The sequence below is a fragment of the Amblyomma mixtum genome, chromosome 1, assembly GCF_055824585.1.
Source record: "Amblyomma mixtum isolate Tamu chromosome 1, ASM5582458v1, whole genome shotgun sequence".
NCBI classification, from domain to species: Eukaryota; Metazoa; Arthropoda; class Arachnida; order Ixodida; family Ixodidae; genus Amblyomma; species Amblyomma mixtum.
Genome location: NC_143012.1, coordinates 149,068,522 through 149,084,083, shown reverse-complemented (window position 1 = coordinate 149,084,083; position 15,562 = coordinate 149,068,522). Strand labels below are relative to the sequence as shown.

The 15,562-nt window shown below is 44.8% G+C and overlaps 1 protein-coding gene across 1 annotated transcript in view; it reads right to left on the bottom strand.

The window, feature by feature from the left end:
• Positions 1-837: 837 nt before the first annotated feature.
• The window catches only part of RpLP0-like (ribosomal protein LP0-like), a 72,721-nt gene continuing 57,996 nt past the window's right edge, over positions 838-15,562 (bottom strand). The window contains exons 6-7 of the mRNA XM_089557902.1: positions 14,341-14,417; positions 838-1,160 (exon numbers count right to left, since the gene is read on the bottom strand). Coding sequence (XP_089414028.1) covers positions 855-1,160; positions 14,341-14,417 — 383 coding nt within the window. The 3' untranslated portion in view covers positions 838-854. The remainder of the gene's footprint in view (positions 1,161-14,340; positions 14,418-15,562) is intronic.

Sequence of the window (15,562 nt, the reverse complement as noted above, 5' to 3'; positions counted from 1 at the left end):
AAGGTTGCCTTGTGCTGAAGAGACCACAACACTGTCCCCGGAATAACCAACCTGATTCTTCCAAAAAATCATGTACCCCCATTTTTAATGAAACTAGGATCGGGTACAAACAGCGCTGGTCCTGTTTTTTTTCTTGGGAGGAATGGCTGGCAAGAAGCACTGCATATAGGTTTTCATCTTTCTGTCCAGGATGGAGTGTTTCCATAAGAGGCAGATTGTGATCGCAACGGTGATGACTCGCTGCGTCAGCCCTTCGCCAACCAGTCTCTGAGAGTCAATCCACCGTCACCGTCCACCGAAAGCGAACACGAGTTGTTGAGTATAGAATATAGGCAACTCTTCTTCTGTAATTGGAGGACAACTGGAGTCACTTCTTGATAGAACGGCAATAGCCTGAATCACGCGTATGAACTATCAAAGGAGCGGAAGCTGAATAGCCTCTCGAATTCAAAGTTTGTTGCCTCTTGAAAGTGCCGTTGAATCAGTGACGGTCGACCGGCCTGTGCCATTTTGCACAACGCAATGGAAAGGACGGTGTCAAATTCTTTACCACTTTCGGAATAAACAAATTTCATAGCCATGCATGCCATGCAACGAACACTTGATTTGTCAGGCGTGTAAATCTGAAAGTGCAGCCAAATCGAGGTGCACAAACAGATGTAAAAGAACTTTCACAAAGGGAGCTTCGGCGACCTGGATGCGCTACTGCAAAAAGGGCCGTTATTGCTTGACTGTTATGAATTTCATTGACTTTATTGCACTGTATCTCCGTTTCATGGGAACACAAAGCAGTTACGATAACTGCAACCTAGCCACAGTAGCACAGCAACAACAAAGGCAAAAAAGACCTTAATTTATTTCGCTCTCCTTGATCGCACTGCGACTTTCTTTGGTCTGTGCTTGGCCACATCCTCTGTGTCCAGGGAGCCATTGCTGTCGTCACTCTCTTCGCCAGCACTGTCTAAATCCTCGTCTTCCTCGCTGCCATCGTCGTCGCCGTTGTCATCGCGCCCAAGCTTCTGCCGCTTTTTGCCGCGCAGGGACCTGTTCTTCTTGCCGAACTCGTTCGTACTCTCGCAGAGCACCTCACAGCTGCCGTCTGCATTCCACAGGAACTCCATGGTGATCTTGAAGGTGGCCATCTTGATTCCCAGCAGCTTCTGCAAGGGTTTCAAGAAAAAGGGCAAAACCAGACGAGAGATAAAACCGCTCCAAGCTTGATAAAATATTTCACAAAAAGAAATTACCACACAAATTGCCATGCAGTGACCTTCATGCCATCAAAGCAAAAATTAAAATCTCAATTAAAATCTTGCTTTGGTGCTATCACTTCAACCACAAGTCGTTTCACGCTGACAGTACCACTTCCTGCAGACTTAACTCAAGGCTTGCGGTCCTACCAGCCAACGCTTATACCCCTATCAAGCGGGCAAGTTAAGTGCACTTACGGGGAGTGCGCTTCGGCATCCCGAGTGACACTTAGGGCTACGCAGTGCTAAACGGGAAAGCAAAAAAGTGCACTCATAGTAAAAAAAAATGGCGTCAGAAAATGAGCGGAATTTCTGAACAGGACGATGGAAAAGAAAAAATGACGCATAATATTTGTTTCCTTAACGTGATAGCGCAAATAAAACGAGGTTCAACAATTTTTAAAGATGAAAAAAAAGTGAAAATAGAAGAAAAGCCAAGTCCAGCCAAGACTCCAGAATTTTGACAACAAACAAGATGGCGGCGGGCAGCGATGTTGCATCTGATCACGTTTACTTGTTTTGTTGCTTCGCTTGTAGCTATAACCAACAAACTTTTTTCTGAAAACAGTGTTATAGCATGTAAAATAAAGTTGTAAGTACTTTTTATGCACTATAAATTTTGTACCATTGGAACCGCTGGCGTCGAGGCTACACACTCGGCCAGCAAAGTGTGGTCCATGAACGCACTCCTAGCGGAGTGCACTCTTCCGCGAGTGACACTCCACTTGCGTTGTTTAGATGCGACAAAGTGTACTTACAGCGAAGTACACTCTCCGTAAGTGCACTTAACTTGCCCGCTTGACAGGGGTATTAGTCATGAAAATGTCAAGTCTGCAGGTGGCAGCACATGTTGTTTGCTGGATTGGAAACAGTGCTGTTGCAAGGCAGAGAAATATCGGACATACATGTGCAGGCGTCGCTATATATCTTTTGTGTACAGTGTTGCACATGCCCCTACCCTGTCCTTTCTTCCTGTCGCTCCCCTCTTTCTTACCCCCTCCCAGTCCCTTTCATTTACGTTAGTAGCAGCTCGTGTGCTTCCATGGCAGATGTCGCGGCTAGCAACATCTTTTTATTCCTTTTTTTGTACCTTGTTTTCAAAACACTGTTAATAAACGGTTCCCTAAACATGTTCTAGAAAGTGCTCTAAGCTGAAATGCTGAAATAAATCCATGGTAGGCAGTGGGCGAAAGAAAATAAAATGTGCCGCCTGTAAGGTCTTTGATGAAGCAGCACTCCAGTGCCTTGGACAGGCCACAGCAACATGTCTCTTGTCCCTATGAATGACAAAGCGCCAACTCTCACAGCGACACCAGGCAAGAGTGGACTGGTGCGGACGCCCCTAACACTGGTGGGCCACACATAGTAAAAATAAATTCCATGCCCATAGCACTCTGTTCCGCTTTTTTCTCACAGGTCAATCTGCGCTTAAGCTCATATCCCGACACCACCACAGCGAGCTATGGAAAGAAAAATGATAGGTGTAACATTAAGAGATTCGAAGCAGGTGGAGTGGGTGAGGGAACAAACTTGGGTTTACAACATCCTAGCCGAAGTCAAGAGGAAGAAATGGGCTTGGGCAGGGCATGCAATGCGAAGGAAGGACAACCGCTGGCCCTTAAGGGTAACGGAGTGGACTCCAAGAGAAGGCAAGCGTAGCAGGGGGCGGCAGAAAGTTAGGTGGGCGGATGAGATTAAGAAGTTTGCGGGGATACAGTGGCCGCAGCTGGCACAGGACAGGGTTAATTGGAAAGACGTGGGAGAGGCCTTTGCACTGCAGTGGACGTAGTCAGGCTGATGATGATGACAGTCATGTCTCATTTAATATGTACACTTTAGTTCCTGGACATGTGTCCATAAGCAAGTTGTCTGTACTAAAGAATCATGAAGAAAAACAAAAAATAGTTCTTCAGAAAAAAAGCTTTGGCATTAATGTCTGCTTCTGCACATACTGATAGGCAGTAGAGTGGAAACTAGACAAAATCTGGGAATTACCAATGCGTTATCATGACTGCAAATCTCTCTAAAATATCGTTTGAAGCGCCTTCTGGTCTACGAAGTTTAAGCTCAGGTTTATGGCAGGTTTATGGGATTTAAGATCCCAAAGTGACTCGGGCTGCGAGGGACGCTGTAGTATAGAGCTCCAGATAATTTCGACCACCTGGGGTTCTTTGACGTGCACTGACGTTGCACAGTACACGGGCCTCTAGAATTTCACCTCCATCCAAATTTGGCAGCCGTGGTAGTGACGGAACCTGCGTCTTTCATGTCAGCAGCTGAGCACCATAAACACTGCACCGCCGCAGCGGCTAATCTGCTCTATGAGACAAGTGATGGTGTCTCATGTTCATCATCATCATAAATATCTCCTACTACGATTGTTCACGTCCCACGGGCCGCCGGTATATAAATATACGCAGTGAAGTGACAGCTGTCAAATATGGCGTTTGACACAGCACAGGTTGACAGGTTGCAGAGAGAATTTATTCAAAATAATTCATGCAATATGGAAAAAGGTGAGGTACGTTGACTGGGCAGCTCAGCACCGCAAAGCATAAAAGTACACAAAAAATTCAGGGGGGCACTTTGCTGAACCAAAGTTCAGCAAAGCTAAGTTCAGCAAGGTGAGGAAAAAGCCTTAAGAGCGGTGTTTCTGCTTGTGTCACTGATGTGTGGTTAAGATGTTAAGCTTCACCTATAAGAGTGGAACGCGACAGCATCTTGCAACGCTGCCAGGAAGTCAGTCCACAGAACGCCATCGCCCGTTCGGCTCTACGCCCTGCTTGTCGGTAAATTGGTTTTTGAGGTAAAGAAATGTATCTGTCTGGCATATCTCGGTGGACACCTGAACCTCGCTGTGACGGGAAGGGAGGGAGACAGGAGTGAATGTAAACGCCGTATTCACTACAGGTGCCTTTGTTCATTCCAAACCATCGAGCAGGCATGGCGCGATTGGTTAGAGTGCTCGTCTCGCACTCTGAAGACCCTGGTTCGCTTCCCCAACTCGACCAATTTTCTACTCTTGTTATTAAGGCGAAAGCCTTTAATGTCTCATCGTTGTAAGCAGCAGTTGTCGACAGAAATGTCACGCTTTTCAGTTGGTCGAAACGGTCGTGACGTCACAGTGCGCGAATTTCAAACGGGGCCAATTGTATACTTTGGCTAGTACCCAGGCAACCAATTGAAGGGATCGTATAGTGATGCTCCAAGTGGGACTGAGCTTAGTTAATTGCTTAATTACTCAATTAGCCTGATTAACTTTTCTAGTCAGGCCATATAGATAAATAAAACCGAGTAAAAAATTGGTCGAGCTCGGGAATCGAGCCCCGGTCTTCGGAGTGTGATACGAGCATGCTATCCACCCCGCCATGCTAGCTCGATGGTTTCGGAAGAACAAAGGTGCGTCTAGTGAATACGGTGTCTTCGTTCACTCCCATCCTCCTCCCTTCCCTTCCGGCGAGGTTTAGGTGTCTACCGAGATATGAGAGACAGATACATTTCCTTTCCTCAAAAACCAATTTATCGACGAGTGAGGCATAGAACCGAATGGGCAATGGCGTTCTATGGACTCGTGGAAGCGTTGCAAGACGCTGTCGCGTTCCACTCTTAGAGGCAAAGCTTAGCATCTTAACCACACATCAGTGACCGCACTTTAGGCAAAAAAAGTGCCCCCTGAATTTTGACGTGTGGACTCCACCGAGATGTGTGAGACAGTTACTGCGTAATTTCCTTTCCTCAAATACAATTTTCATTCTCTTCATTACGGGCCATCTTTGTCTTTCTTCTTCCACTCCCTTCCTCTATGGTGCGGTTCAGGTGTCCACCGAGATGACAGAGAATCACTGCGTTCAAAGCGTTCAAAGGGCAAGGCATCGCGCGGAACGGGTGGTGGCATTCCATGGACTCCCTGGCAGCGCTACAACACGCTGTCGCGTTCCACTTTTAAAGGCGAAGCTTAAGCGTCATTAATTAGCAGTTAATTAGTATTCAGACACAAATCAGTAATTAACCAAAAATTAGTGATTTGTCGTCACTTAGTAATTAGTACTCAATCGCATGTGACGCCACCAGTGCCACAGAAGCAGCGAAAGTGGTGCGGAAAACGCTTTCGCCTCTACGCACTTTAGACAGTCAAAGAGCCGCCGCGGTGGCTCAGTGGCTATGGTGCTCGGCTGCTGACCCGAAAGACGCGGGTTCGATCCCGGCCGCGGCGGCTAGAATTTCTTTGGAGGAGAAATTCTGGAGGCCCGTGTACTGTGCGATGTCAGTGCACGTTAAAGAACCCCAGGTGGTCGAAATTTCCGGAGCCCTTCACTACGGCGTCTCTCATAGCCTCAGTCGCTTTGGGACGTTAAACCCCATAAACCAAACCAAACAGTCAAAGTGCCCCCTGAATTTTTTTGTCTGGTCTGACTAGAAAGGTTAATTAGGCTAACTGCCTAGCTATTATTACTCAATTAGTCATTAATTATCATAGAATACCTTAAATCGCATTCTGATATCATTCGAATGCCATTGATTGAGTATCGATTAAGTAATGATTAGAATATGCCCATATAAGGCACGTAACTGAAACGTGGACACATCTGTCGACACGGCTGCTAACGACAGCATGAGGCACTAAAGGGTTTCGCCATAAAAACATCATAATTCAGGCATTTCCACTTTCGTACTGCCTTTTGCTGGTGTTCTGTATTCTGAATGCAAGCGGTGCAACATCTAGTACAGGCCCTTGAGATTTTGTTTTCATCGCTGCCTATATTAATGGGGCAAAAATGCATGGGCTACAATGGGTTCTTTGCCTTTTCACCCTGTCTACTGTCTGGATAGCGAGTTTACATATCAACGAGGCATAAGTACATCGAAAAAGCTTGGTCCTCAGAAGAATGGTCCATAATTTGAGTCTTCCCCATAAACAGGGGTTGTATTAATGTGGCACAAATGTATACATTTTTTTTAGAGCAAAAGATGGTTTCTGCGGCATAGCGGAGTCAGTGATGGTGAAACCGCTCACTTTCTAACAGCCACAGTCAGGCATCTCATAGCAAAAAAAAAAGAATTGCTGTATCTTAAAAACATAATTAGCAGAACAAAAAAGATTTCAAGGCTTTTCTTCATTATTCCTACTGCAATCCAATGGAGAGATTTTAGCAGGTTGATACAGTAAAAATGAAAGAAAATACAAAAAGTTTCAACATCACTGAATAAAGAGAGAGAGAAAAAAGCAACAGCCGCACTGAAACACATCAAGGCAAAAAAAATTGCAGGCAGAGAAAGACAAGAAAAAAATACCAAATGGAAACCTACAAATGACATTGAAATAAGTTTTGCGGGTGGCTCTGATGCTTATCCAGCATTATCCAGTCGGTAACCGTACCGGGAAAAAAATGAGTTTTTAAGGGTGTTATTATTTCTAGAAAAAGAGGTGATTGTCAGATTATGACCCTGCCTTGTGGCATACTAAGAAGCAAAAGATATGATGCTAGCAAAATCCACCTCGTATTGTCCGTTATTTACTTGAAGGTTGCCAGGAGAAAACGCTCAAATGGTGAAAGAAAACTTGTTTCATCAAGTGGGTTCCTTTATGGTGAGGACTTGTAGACCCCATTCACTATCAGATTTGGTGAGCGGCAGCAGGCTTCTCTGCGTGACAACAGCACTCTTTGTCGACTCAAGTAACATGCTTCAAAGGTTCAACTACAGTTCTACAGGTGAAAGACAGAAGCACTACCGGAATATGAGGAGTGAATTTCAAAGCTGATTGTTACTACAAATAGTGACTGGGAATCGTTGAAATTGCGGCAGGTAATGACTTGTGCACAAGTTTGGCGTTAGTTACACTGCTGTACAAACAATGCAGGTTCCTAGGAATTATGTAGGCTTTCCGGGTGGGTCTATGTTTCCACCATTCCACGAGTCAGAATATTGTTATCAGCCCGTTCGACGCTCTTGCATCTTTCCTTTTTCTTTTATATCATGAATACAGCTCAAGTGTTCCATTTTGTTAATAAATTGTGGACACGTGCATGCTTTCTGAGCAGAGGTACTTTTCAAATTTTTCCTCAGCTGCCAGTGCACTCTTGTCTGTCCTGCCCTCTGCTTCTGTGTTTTGTCTTTTAGTGAACTAGCACTAGATGAGTCACTAGTGAACAAGCCGTTATGTCCAGGTGAAGCTTGAGCAACTAGGATAAGCTCGGATGAGCACTGCACCATCTGCAACCAAGTGGAGAGAGGGTGTGAAGACGAGGAACGAGAAATGCCCCGTAGTGTGCACATGCCGGATAGATGAGGCGAAGGGTGAGATCATCGGAACATGCAGTGCAGCAAACAGTAAACCATGGATGAAGCCGGTCCTTCCGACAGATTTCGAAGCCAAATGATGTGCACAGCGGGCTTAACCCTTTGAAGGTTTTTGCCGTATATGTACGGCGGCGGTTTTCTGTCCCGCAAGGTCTTTGCCGTACGGGTACGGTTTCGATCTTCCGTTTGAAATTTTGCGCCAAAAGAACAATGCGTGCTCACTGGGGGGTGCTGCCACCTCTTAGGACTTACAAGAAGTGCTTGAATTTTGTGCTGCCTTCTTACGGAGATAAGCAGAAGTTATGTCTAGCTTTAGCGCGGCGGCACAGACTGCGGCAACACCCCTTTTGTAGTCTTGGTTTCGCCGCGTGATCGCAACGGAGTCGCGCGAAATTTGAGTTTTCTTTTTGTCAGCACTATTTTGCAGGGCCTGCCGAAGTTGATTTCTATCTTTATTGCCGCTGCTCTTAGCTTGCTTATCACCGTTGCTCGCGAGGTATTCTCGCCCTCTGTGGCAACGCGCCTACGCGGTTTCGATTCCGCCACAGGATCGCAACGGAGTTGCGCGAAACGTGTTTTCTCTTTGTGGGCACTGTTTTGCAGAGGCGGCGAAAGTTGATTTCTATCTTTATTGGTGCTGCTCTTAGCTTGCTTATCACCGTTGCTATTCTATCCTATTGAACATTTTCCAGTTGTGAGTGATGCTGTCACCAAAGTACTGTTTCTAATTTTTTTTTTACTATTTATTCTTGATTATATACATTTTGTAGATTCAAGATCCGCAATAAAGTAATTTGACCACCTGGGAAAGTTTTCTTCAAAATAATTCGACCCTCAAAGGGTTTTAACAGCAACGCAAAAGAAGAGAGTGCCAACAAGAGTCAACCAATCCAGTGGATGCAGCGAGGTGGCAAGCTGAAGCATAGTGTGAAGATAGCGTAAGCTTGATAAACAGGATGCGGAAACCGATGAAGAGCGAGAAACACAAAAAAAGAGCGAGAAAGAAGAGGCGAATGAAGAAGTAGCCAGAGGAGGGGACAGTAGAGAGGTGAGTAGGAGTGACTTCAGAGACCATCAAACAGAGGCAATGACGACTTGCATCGCAACGAGCAGCTCAGGCGGCTCATCGTAAGAGGAACGACTGCAAGAACATTCGGGTGCAACTTGAATTTTCAAGCTTACAAAAAGCTAAACCAAGGCAAACATGCTAGCACATCTAAGTCAAATTTAGCTTATCCAGGTATCTCAGAGGCCAATTTTTTTTCTACGCACTACTGCACTATACATTGCAAACAGCTGGGTGCAAATGCCATATTGAATCTCAAGTCATTTGACGCAAATGTCAAATCCATGCAGTAAGGGCATGAGCCTTAAGAACTCAAGTCTCAAGCTCACATGCCTCGACGAGCCACTCCCCACTAAGCTTCCAACTTTGACTTGGCAGTGTTGTGACACTTAAGTGCACACTGGCAGGAAAACGATTCTTGGACAGTGTTGCTGCTTGTAGCCGCATATGAGGCAGCTGTCTGTACACAAAGCACAGAACATTTTATCTGTGAAAGCATGGGATAGGTCAAGCAGTAATAGCACAGCTATTCCGTGTACAGCAATGAAATATTCATAGAAGAAAGAATTTGACAAACACACACACTGCAACTGCTGCAGATATGCAATGCCCGTAGGAGCCTGTGCTTTCTATTTGGCATATATTCCTCTCCATTAAAAAGTAGCGGTGTAATCTGTGATACACTTATTAGCCCACTGCAGGGATGTGTCCAGACCCGTTTTTTTTTTTTTTTCCCACCGTGTTGCCCATGTTGCGTCTAGAAACACAATGTTATCAGCCGAGACCGTTGCAGGGGAGAACCAGTACCCGCCATCTGACCTTCCCCAGTGAACTGAACCAGGCACCTGTACAAAACTGATGTGTTGTCAGAGTTAGACACGCAGTTACAGTGAATGTTGTGTGCTGCCAGATGAGAGCACCAGTCTGGTTTGGTTTGGTTTATGGGGTTTAAAGGTGCACTGAAGAGGATTCTGAACATGTCTTTTTGCCGCGGGAACTCAATCCACACGTTCCTAGCATTCTTAGAAACAGTGACTTATTGCCCTGTGTGGCCAATTTCCCCAATTAAAACGAATTAATGTCCGGCTCTCGCCTTTTTTTTTAAAATTCTGCCTCGTACGATGGGCGGAGTCGACCAACGCGTGGAGCGCCTTTCACCCAGTCCCGTGGAGGCTTTGCTTTCGCTTTATTATGTTTTCTAGGTTTCCATGAATAAATAGTTTCATTCGCAGATAATATAGTCGCAAAATAAGCCAGAAGAAATAAAAATATGCGCGGACTATTTGCTACTACGGACTACTACGTATTACTCCGCCGATGATAGAGCGGCAAGCCGCCGCGGGACTCGCTGAAAGGCACTCCACGCGTTGGTCGACTCCGAGGCCCACCGTACGAGGCAGAATTAAAAAAAAAAAAGGCGGGAGCCGGGCGTTAATTTGATTTAATTGGGGAAATCGGCCACACAGGGCAATAAATCGCAGTTTCTAAGAAAGCTCGGAAAGTGTAGATCGAGTTTTCGTGGCAAAAAGACAAGTTCAGATTCCTCTTCAGTGCACCTTTAACGTCCCAAAGCGACTCAGGCTACGAGGGACGCCGTAGTGAAGGGCTCCGGAAATTTCAACCACCTGGTGCCGTCAGGAAAATTGCGGTGTCGTCGCCGTCAGGAAAATTCATCCCTTTAGGTGCTAACCTTGATCAGATGCAAAAGCCTCAGCTTTGCCTAAAAGATATTGATCCACCATCGTTGCTCCACCAGCAACTTAACAGTCAGCCTTTGCTGGATCATGAAAAGCCTTGGCACAAGCCTTATATCGTGGACAAACGTCGAAACCATGAGCCTCATAATGAAAAATGCAAAGTTAAACAAGAAATGAGTATTTTTTACAACTCCCAAGAAATGTGCACGTGCTTTCGGCATCCTCCAGGAACACCTTTAGAGAATGGTGCAACAGTAACGAGGACTACCTTTTCTTTTTTCTGGTGCTCAAGCAGCTTTGAACCAAGAATTTTGAAACCTTTCACTACTTATGAAGTAATAAGCTGTCAAATGTATATTCTGAGACTTATTTCACTCCTAATTTTAGACCTTTAAATTGACTTTCCTTTCCTAAGTTTTTGTGTAGGTCACAGAAATTTTTTAAATAAGGAATTTTTTTTCATAAGATGGCATGAATATCCTGCTTTTACATTATCCTTGAAGAGAGCATTTCTTGATCAACATTTCAATATCCTGCAGTGAAACAAAACGTCTAAATTTACGCCTCATTGAGTAATTTCAGCACAGCACTTCCAAGCTGCTTTTTCCCCGCAGTAACGAGAGCGTTAAGAATCGCCCGACAAGTGGGAGTGAAACTCAATCTAACATAACTTTTGGTGTACGCAGGCAGAACTGTGAAAGCCAAATTGACAATTAAAGGCATATCTGCCACACAAGAGGAGCATCCCATCATCATCATCATCAGCCTGACTATGCCCACTGCAGGGCAAATGCCTCTCCCATGTCTCTCTCCAATAGGAGATATTCAAAATTCCGCAAGTGCGCTTTCCCACATAACTATGTTGTCCCAAACAAGATGGCCGACTTCGCTATAAAGTAACTACGTGGGCTACAGGACAGGCGCTAAAGGTGTGGCAAGAATGTAAGAGATGTATTTTGGAAGAATAAAAAAAAAAACAGTCTTTCTTGCATTGTTTCAGCTGGAAACGCATGATCAGCCATCTTGTTTGGGACAACATTGTTATGCGGGAAAGCGCACTTGCGGAATTTTGAATATCCCCTATTAAGGGGGGATGAGGAGATCGTAGGCAACTTTTCTATTTTTCGACTTAGAGAGATTAAATTAGGCACACTGGCTTAAAACAGCATCAAACAATCAGATATAAAGTTTCACAATGACAGCTTCAGTAGGTTCCCTTTTATCATTGTTTATATGATGTCCCAATGTTGCTTGCTTGTGGAAAGCCTAGCATGACAAAAAAAACAAGCTACAGGTCTGTAAATGCTTTTAATATTTACTAGGAAGTGTGGTGTAAATCAAGGCTCTCTTAATTTTTTAAAAATATCTCTGCTCTTTTTTATAAAGGACACAATATGCACCTTCTTTTATGCTTAGAATGTATCATGCTCTAATTACCATGTAATAAAAACATGCGAGCCTAAATGATAAACCTGAGACTGTCTTGACGCAGACCACACTTCAGTGATCACAACAAAACAAACGGGGTAAATATACATGCACCCATTGCTGTGCTATGCTTTCCACGAACAAGGCATTAAGCTCAAAACAAACTTCCTAGAAAACAAGCCTGAAAGTTCTAAGCTAGCACACACTGTTTATGTGTAGATGCCAACAAATATATTTATTTGGAGCGCTTAAAGTTTATTTTTAGGTGAAATATTTCAGTAGAACATAGAAACAGTGCTGGAGATGCCAAAAAGTGAACTTTTCAAAAATAAACTTTTTTCGTGATTTTTGCGATCTGATCCCCACATCCCCCTTTAACCCTGTCCTGTGCCAGCTGCGGCTATACGCTCTAAAGTACATGGTCTGTTCTGAAAGTAGTAGGACTGATTTTTTTAAACAAAATTTATTCAAGAGAATAGTACAAACGATTACCATTTTTCAAGGTAGCACCCTTCCGCACCTACACGCTGCTGCCAATGAGTTTTACATTTTTTGTACGCCTCCAGGAACGCCTGGACCGGAATGCTGTTTAGCTCCCTTGTCACGGCCTGTTGAACCACCTCTACCAATCCCTGATGTTTCCCCTCGAGCGTCGATTTTATTCTTGGGAATAGAAAAAAGTCTGGCGGGGCCAAGTCGAGGCTGTAGGGGGGCTGAGGCAGCGTTGCCGCCTTGTGCTGGGCAAAAAATCGGGGTCCTCATTCAGATGATGAAGAAGGTCCTACCGGTTGGCCTTTTCCTCCTCTGACAACACTCCCGGCACCAACTTCGCGCATGCTTTCCTCATGGATAAGTTTTCTGTCACGATCTCAAAAACTTGTGTTTGAGGAATGCTGAAGTCATCAGCAAATCTCTGATACTCATTCTACGATCACTGTTAAGTAAATGTTTCACTCGCTACACATTTTCGTTGGTCTTGCTGGTCGAAGGGCGTCTGGAGCGGTCGTCTTCCTGCACTCTTTCCTTACCTTCTCGGAACAGCTTGTGCCACTCAAAAAACACCTGATCTACCCATGGAAGCGTCACCGTAGGCCTCCTTAATCATGTTGTGAGTCTCTTTGCCCGTTTTACTAAGATTCGCTCAAAATTTGATCGCGTATCGTTGATCGAGCAAACGCTCGACTATTCTGCGTGACGAGACGTTTCGACAGGGGTTCACAGTACAAGCGACCTCCTCTCTTCAGCGGCCGAGAGCCTACTGCCGATTTTCCCCAGCATTCCCAATATCCCCCTTCAATGATCCTGCACGCGCAGACCAGCTCTCTTCCGCCCGTTCGCCCAGGAAAAAACCAGTCCTACTACTTTCAAAACAGACCATGTAAATACCTGAAAAGCTTCGAGGCCTAATTCGATCTCCATTTACTAAAAAAAATATATATATATATTTCACATCAATGCAGAGTGGAAATGGTGACTTTGGAGCGAAATGCGGCAGAACTTCATGCCCGTCGCTTCCCATGACTGCGTCCCTGATGACTGCCATCTTGGGTTTTGTTTGAAAACTGGGTCCCGTTCCCACATCCTGGTATCACTCACTGCTGTGAAATATTTTCGGAATTCCCACATTCAGCTGTTCCTTGAGGCCCCTACAACAACCTCCGAATGGCTGGCGCACACACTTCAAATGCGATTTTCTCAGGTTCATGTGTTTTGACAATGTGACTAGCCTTGCAGAAGTTTTTATTAAGTTTTTACGGTGTAATCTGAATTAATCTTATACCGTTGAATTCAGAGTGAACTAAACCATGGAGCTCTGCTTTTGGCTGAGCCGAACATTACAAATTTTATGAACGACAACGTCACCCACCTGTACTTCGTAATTACGGTGCCTGGACATAACTGATCACTTTCATTCAATTATGTGCCTCAAAAACAGTATTATTAGCATAGCTCCTGATGGCAGAACTTTGGCTACAACTCCAATTCATTTGAAACCAAATAATGCTGAAAGAAAGTCCCTTAATGACCCGTAACAATTTACTGAAATTAGGCTTCAGTTAATTTCGCATACTAGGGAAACTAACTGAGGTATACTGAAACTAAACATATTTTTGAAGACAGGGAGAAGAAACACATACACACCCCCAATTTCATTGCGATATCTGCAAAAATAAAAATTTTAATTTCAAGAGCTGCACCTTCCTTGACCTCATCCGCCCACCTAACTTTCTGCCGCCCCCTGCTACGCTTGCCTTTTCTTGGAATCCACTCTGTTACCCTGAAGGACCAGCGGTTACCTTGTCTCCGCAGTGTAGGGCAAATGAAGGGCGCAAGAAAAAACCTAAAGTATTATCTTTGACGTGCACTGACATCGCACAGCACACGCACAAGGCGCCCGTGTGCTGTGCGATGTCAGTGCACGTCAAAGATCCCCAGGTGGTCGAAATTATTCTGGAGACCTCCCCTACCTTCTTTATCCCTTCCTTACGGCAGGGTTCCCCTGTCCACTGAGATACGCGAGACAGTCAGTTACTGTGCCATTTCCTTTCCTCAAGAACCAATTCTTCACTGAAGTTGTACCGGAATGAAGACTGCTCACCAGTATGCTGGCTTGTTCTGGCTTCAGCACCTCGCCTTCCTTGCACACCTCGTGGTCCTTGAGCAGCGTCACCACACCTGCAAGGGACAGTAAAGGGAGACTGTCAGACACTGACAGGCAGCAGCACAAACTCAAACTCTACAGTGTACAGATTAACAGACGAGGAGGTAAGCACACACATGCATGCCAAATAGCCCTGTATTCTGCCATCACCCATATACCTTTCATGGAAATAGTAATAGTAATAATAAATTTAGCACAACCCAAGGGAACCAAAAAAAACAAAAACAAAAACGTGACTGCGCCTCAGCTGTCCAGCTTGTGGGGGAAAATATAATAAATAGAAATTTCGAGGGGGCACTTTGGTGCTGTAAAGTGCGATGAGGCGAAAGCCTTGCCCGCAATGCTCTCCACCTTCCTTACGCCAGACAAGGAGAAACTGCATATGAGTTGGCAGAAAGTCAGCGTAGCATACTGGTTAGCATGCTCGGCTATGGAACGGAAGGTTGGTGGTTCGATTCTCGCCATGCACAAGATTTTAGGATTTTTTTCTCTGGACTTTCACTTCAGATGTAACGGATGAACAGAATCATGGCCGCGAGTACGAGCCATTAAAGGCTTTTGCCTTAAAAGGTGGAAGGAGGGGCAGAAGACTAATTAGAACTACATACTAGAGTAGAGGACAACTGATGCCAGTTTGTCTGTTCTGCTTTGCTCTAATGCTGGGTGCTGTGCAGAGCCCACCAGACAACGTACCTACAGGGCTTCACGATGCGTCCGCTTATATGAAATAAAGGTTTTCAGAGTGAAAGAGTTCATTTTCTTCTTTTAGGAACATCAAGTCAAAACAAATCTACAACTGCGTTTAACCCTTTGAGGGTCGAATTATTTTGAAGAAAACTTTCCCAGGTGGTCAAATTACTTTATTGCGGATCTTGAATCTACAAAATGTATATAATCGAGAATAAATAGTAAAAAAAAATTAGGAACAGTACTTTGGTGACCGCATCACTCACAACTGGAAAATGTTCAATAGAATTTCACGAGCGACGGTGATAAACAAGCTAAGAGCAGCACCAATAAAGATAGAAATCAACTGCCGCCGTCTCTGCAAGAGAGTGCCCAAAAAGAGAAAACATGTTTCGCGCGACTCCGTTCCGATCCCGCGGCGGAATTGAAACCGCGTAGGCGCGTTGCCACAGAGGGCGAGAATACCTCGCGA